Source organism: Leptosomus discolor, chromosome 6 (assembly GCF_034619465.1).
Source record: "Leptosomus discolor isolate bLepDis1 chromosome 6, bLepDis1.hap2, whole genome shotgun sequence".
In the NCBI taxonomy this organism is placed as follows: domain Eukaryota; kingdom Metazoa; phylum Chordata; class Aves; order Leptosomiformes; family Leptosomidae; genus Leptosomus; species Leptosomus discolor.
Genome location: NC_141396.1, coordinates 11,476,763 through 11,482,750, shown reverse-complemented (window position 1 = coordinate 11,482,750; position 5,988 = coordinate 11,476,763). Strand labels below are relative to the sequence as shown.

The following is a 5,988-nucleotide window of genomic DNA, read 5'->3' as shown; positions in this document are numbered from 1 at the left end:
CACGGGTTGTCATGTGAGATTTTATGGGTCTTTGCCACCCTGGCAGTTTCCGACCATCTTTCAGCTCAAGAATTGGGTGGAGCCACGAGATACCTGCAGAGAAAATAAAGGGGAGACCTGGCATTACCGAGTCACTTGGCAGACAGCACTGAGTGTAGCTGGTGTCAATGAAATCACAGAGGTGTCACACACACAACAATGGTGGCCGTGTGAGGAAAGTGCCTTTGATGAGGCAGGTTTTCTCCCTCTCTGAGATGACTACAATGCCATCCCAGCTGTCCCTCACTTGCAGAGATCTCTGTTTCCAGTGGTGTTTCTGGAACAAACCCTTTTCTTCAGGCTTTTGATCTCGCATGTTCCCTCCGTGCTCCTTGTCCCAGCAAAGAGCCCTGATCAAAGCTCTGCTTTTGCGAGGCAGTGGCTCAGGAGTGATGTTGGTGGCTGGGTTTAGCTTCAGGTGGACTGAGGGTGTCCAGCCACAAAAGGAGGCAGAAAATCAAGGCAGCTGGTCATGTTTTGTTACTTATTTAAATCTGCACTCTGCCTGTGTCAGGGAATGCAGCTCAGCTTTGCAGAGAGCATGGGGGCATGCAGGGTGTTTGCAGAAAGGCACCAGCCCAGGTCTGGAGCAAAGCATCTCAGACAGTCCGTGGTAGCTTTAGTGCAGATGTGCTGTTACAGCTGAGGTCAAACTGGTCAGAGAAGGGGTTATCCACGTCAGGCAGGGCACGGCCTGCACCATCCCTCTCTCTGGACCCTTCCATCCAAGCAGTGACCAAGAAGGACTCTACCAGGGGTGATCTCAAGCCCCTGCAGATCCCTCATCTGAGAGAGAAGATGACCTACTGCTGGGAAGAGCTACGCGCCCTCTTACAGAGTACACAGGTCCCCTGCAATGAGCAGAAGGCAGCAGATGCTCAGAAAGTCCAGCATCAACTCAACCTCCTGCTTAGCTTTGCCATAGACTGAGGTGAGTCCCTTCGTCCTTTGTGTCTCCACTTGCCCCTTGCAGTGAAGTCTGTGGTTATACATTGCATTTACTCTCAGATAGAGATCTTTTGTGCATTTACGTCAGTCACCTTGGGTTCGATTTGCAGTCACTCCCTGCAGATTGCCCTTTTCCCAGGCAAACTGGCATGGTGGGTCCTGCACTAACTTGCTCAGGGATTCCCCCTCGTTCTCCCTCGCTCAGCCCCGTGCCAGCCCCAGAGGCTGTGCTCTCCGGCTCCCAGACCCTGTCTCTCCCACTCCTGCTCCCTCTCTCCAGGGCGTCATCACTCCTGGGCCTGGCTTATAACACGGTGTGTGGCACAGGGACAAAGATGACAGGGCTTCTTCCATCTCGCGGAGGAAATACATTCATTGGCCCGAGTGTTCAGCACGGCGATTAATTGAGAGCTGCCTGAATCTGGAACACCAAGTGAGCATCATTAGAGCCATCTGAAAATGAGGGAGAAGAGACGGTGAGCGAGAGGATCAGGGCTGGAGTCAGCGCGCCCTACGGGTGAGTAATCTGTACATGCTGAGAGCTGACAGCTTCGGGGGCCGGGCGGGCTACCAGGAACGTCACTGTCGCTCTTTCGCTACTAAAAAGGTCCTGTACTGCTGGCGCAGCCGTGCAGGTGGGTGATGCCAGCCCCTGGGCTGCTGCGGAAGCACCCGGCGATGCTCCCCAGGGCCGGGGCACTTTGTGGGGGCAGCTGCCAGCCTGGGCCTGCCGCCCGCCTCCCTCCCTCCAGCCCGTGGGGCTGGGGAGAGCCAGCGGGGAGCACGGGGGAGGCAACGAGGGGGGCCCAGGAGCAAGTGTGCGGGCCTGGCGCTGCGGGCTGGGAGCCGCCGTGCGCGGTGCGGGGATGGAGGGCCCGTGCGGCCGGGGCTGAGCCAGCCGGGGGCGGGCTGCGCGCGGGCTGGCAGCAGGGGGGCTCCCCCATCCTTCCTTTTGTGGGGGCTGCTCCTACGCCCCCGGGAGCCCCTCGGCGGGAGCTCTTCCCTGCCTGTAAAGCGGGGTGCTGGGGCTCCTCCTGACCCCCTCGGGGGGCCGTCCAGCCCGGCGGGGGGTGTGTGTGCGTGCGTGTGCGGGGAGGGGGAAGCTGGGGGGGGCTCGGCCCCGGGCCGGCGGGCGGCGGGTGCAGTGAGGCGCCGCGGCCAGCAGGTGCCACTGCCCCCCCGCGCTGCCCGGGGCCGCCGCCGCCCGCCACGGCCGTAACGCGGCGCGGGCCGCGCCCTGCCCGTGGGGCTCCCCGGCCGCCCCGCCGCCAGCCCGGGGGGGGGGTGTGTGAGAGGGTCCGGGAGCCCAGCCGTGCCCAGCCGCCCCGCGGGTGACAGGCGGGGCCGTGGAGGAAGCGCTGCCAACACCCGGAGCGGAGCCCGTCGGTGCCTCCCACACGGGACAGGACGGGACGGCAGCTTCCACGCCAGCGCAGCCCGGGCTGGCGGCGGCGGCAGGAGCAGCCCCCAACCGCACCGCGGTGGGTTCCCGGAGCCCCACGGGCTGTGCAGCGCCTGCACGGTGGTCGCCCTCCCCCGCACGCCCGCTCCCACAAACACGCACCGTGGTCCCGCTGCCTCTGCCCCGGCTCCGCTGTGTGCATCCCGCCCCCCCGACGGGTGCGAGCCGTCGGGCTCCGCTCGGCGGAGCTGCTCCCCTCCGTGAGGCGGTGTGCGTGTGTGAGGGCTGAGGTGCGGGGGCGTGGGCGGTGTGCGAGGTACGGGAAGGGCCGAGCAGAGACCGGGGGCGGGGGGTGGGGGGCGGCCGGGTCGGAGCGGCGGGGGGGAGCTCGGGGCTGGGCGGGGGGTGCGTGTGTGTATCTGTGTGTGTATCTCTGTGTGTGTGTGTATCTGTGTGTGTGTATGTACGTGCGTGTGTGTGTCTGTGTGTGTATCTCTGTGTGTGTGTGTGTGTGTGTATCTGTGTGTGTGTATGTACGTGCGTGTGTGTGTCTCCGCGTGCGTGTGCGCGCACCGGGGGCAGCTCCCCACGTGGGGCTGACGCGGCAGCCCCGGCCTGATCCGGGGCTATAAAGCGGCTCGGCGGCGAGCGAGGCAGAGCAGCCGCCGCCGGCTGCAGCCCCGGTCCCTCTCCGCGCCGCGCTGAGCCGGCAGTGCCCCAGCATGAGCCGCGGCCGCCCGCAGCCCCCCGGCGGCCGCCGCGCAGCCCCGCCCCGGCCAGCGGCGCGGTAGGAGCGCGGAGCCCCGCGGAGCCGGGCGCGGCGCGGGTGGGGCAGGGGACGAAGGGCGGGGGTGTCCACGCAGCCGGGGTTGATGTTTAACCTGGAGCGCCCGTTCACGGAGAGGGGCCACTTCTTCTCCTCCATGGAGTACCAGCGGCAGCTGGAGGAGGAGGAGGGCTACCCGCCTCCCGGCACCAACGGGACCTTCAACGACAGCGGGGCCGGGCCGGGCTGGGGCACGCCGTACCCCCTGCACACCACCGTCACCCTCATCAGCCTGGCCGGCTTGCTTATGCTCTTCACCGTCTTCGGCAACGTCCTGGTCATCATCGCCGTCTTCACCAGCCGGGCACTCAAGGCCCCCCAGAACCTCTTCCTGGTCTCCTTAGCCTCAGCCGACATCCTGGTGGCAACGCTGGTTATCCCCTTCTCCCTGGCAAATGAAGTGATGGGGTATTGGTACTTTGGGAAAGTCTGGTGTGAGATCTACCTGGCCTTGGATGTGCTGTTCTGCACCTCCTCCATCGTGCACTTGTGTGCCATCAGCCTGGACCGTTACTGGTCCATCACACAAGCCATCGAGTACAACCTCAAGCGCACCCCGCGCCGCATCAAGTGCATCATCTTCATCGTGTGGGTCATCTCGGCCGTCATCTCCTTCCCGCCACTCATCTCCATCGAGAAGAAGAGCGGGCAGCAGGCTGACCAGGGAGTGGCAGGGTGCAAGATCAACGATGAGAAGTGGTACATCATCTCTTCTAGCATCGGCTCCTTCTTTGCCCCCTGCCTCATCATGATCCTGGTCTATATGCGCATCTACCAGATAGCCAAGAGGCGAACCAGGGTGCCACCGAACAAGCGTGCAGAGCGTCCTGAGAAGAGGCAGAACGGCTTGACTGACAAGGAGGACCTGCCAGCCACCGCGCAGCTCAATGGGGAGAAGGCAGCAGGTAGTGGCGGCGGCGGGCAGCAGGGAGAGGTCAACGGCATAGACATGGAAGAGACCTCTTCCTCTGAGCACCAGGAGAACAACCAGTGTAAGAAGTCAGAGAGACCATCAAGAGGAAAGACCAAGACTAAGCTGAGCCAGATTAAGCCTGGGGACAGTTTGCCCAGGAAGGCGGAGGAGGAGAGGAACACCAAAGGGTCCCGGTGGAGGGGCAGGCAGAACCGGGAGAAGCGCTTCACCTTTGTGCTGGCGGTGGTGATTGGGGTCTTTGTCATCTGCTGGTTCCCCTTCTTCTTCACCTACACGCTGACAGCCGTCTGCAAGAGCTGCTCCGTGCCCGACACCCTCTTCAAGTTCTTCTTCTGGTTCGGTTACTGCAATAGCTCCCTGAACCCTGTCATCTATACTATTTTCAACCATGACTTCAGACGGGCCTTCAAAAGGATCCTCTGCAGGATAGAGAGGAAAAGGATTGTTTGAAGGAGCTTTGGCTATGGGCAGGACTAATTCAAGACTTTGTAGGAGCGTAAGGCATGGCTCCCTTGGGCTGTGCTTGCATGGGATGGTTTCCTTCAGCTCGCGAGCAGGAAGCCTTTAAAACCCGAGATGAGCCTACGGAAACGCCAGGCAGCAGCAGCGAGGAGCAGCAGGCAAGTGGAAGCCTGAGCAGTGGCATTCGGCTTTCCAGGGGATGATGGCCGTTGACTTGCTTGGTTTGTTTAGTCAGTTGTTTTTTTTTCTTTTGCCAGAATCTCTCAGTGGATATTTTCATGACTGCTCAGTTTGACTCTTTAAGGACAAGCAACGTGCAGCTCTGCGAGATGAACAACAAAGAGCGAGTATGCCACCCCAGAGGTGTTGGCTTTTTTATTTTGTTGTGTCTTTTTTTTTCCCATGTTGTGTATGTAATTAATTTTAACCCCCTTGTAAAATACAGTGTTGTATCCCTGAATTTGAATGTCTTAATTTTCGTAAGGCAAGCAGCTTTGAAACTGTGAATGCTTTAATTATCTTTGACACCTTAAAAGTCTTTCTCTTCCCACCCCCCCAAAACCCCCTCACTCAAAACCGCTGAACAACTAGAGCCATTCCCCCTACCTGGCAGTTTGATAATAGTACCAAATTTTCCAATGCCCAGTTTTTTGGTTTGGTTTTTTTTTTTTGCTATAAAGCTTAGGCTCACAGAACTCACCAGACTGGCTATTTTTGTTATTTTTTATATCATACCTGTTTTTATATAAATTCTGTCTTGTCTGTGATATAATACGGCTGAGACGGTAGCTGCCCTCTCGTTATTCATTAAAGCAGACCATGACATAGTGGTGGCTTTGCTGTGAGGGCAGGGGCGTCCTGGGCGATGGAGTGACAGGCTATTTCCCGTGCAACGTGAGGCTTGGGACCCAGCCAAGCTCCCCACGGGTGAATCTTGGTTGATATTATACCACACTGAAGCACTGAAATGTGTTCGATGCTAACTTGCTTCCCCCGCCTCCAACTGTAAATAGATAACATTTCAAAGCAAATAGCAGGGCTCCGTATATCACATTATTTCGTTTGTATTGATTTGTGATGGTTTAACTCCTGCGGGATTTCCTGCAGAAGAGGAGGGGGTTTGTGTGCAGGGGTTGTTCCATTTTTCTGAATTAAGGGAGAAGAGTTCAGTTTTTAATCTGCCAGTCTAATCTTTCCTAGGAAATACGAAAGCATCCCTCTTTCAGTCTTACACAGGGCAAAACTCTGAAATGAGAAACTTAACTGATAGTTTCTCTAGTATTTTACAGTGTGATTAAGCCTTTTTTTTTGTTTTTAAAGGAATATGTAAATATTGTGAGATTGGAGCAGGAGAGAGAGTTAGTACTGCTTTTACAC

General features: G+C 58.4%; 1 protein-coding gene across 1 annotated transcript; it reads left to right on the top strand.

Annotated features, from left to right (window-relative positions):
• Positions 1 to 3,261: 3,261 nt before the first annotated feature.
• On the top strand, positions 3,262 to 4,599 carry ADRA2A (adrenoceptor alpha 2A). Its single transcript, XM_009957948.2, has one exon. It carries the CDS (start codon positions 3,262 to 3,264, stop codon positions 4,597 to 4,599), a length of 1,338 nt encoding a protein of 445 aa, XP_009956250.2.
• Positions 4,600 to 5,988: the final 1,389 nt, after the last annotated feature.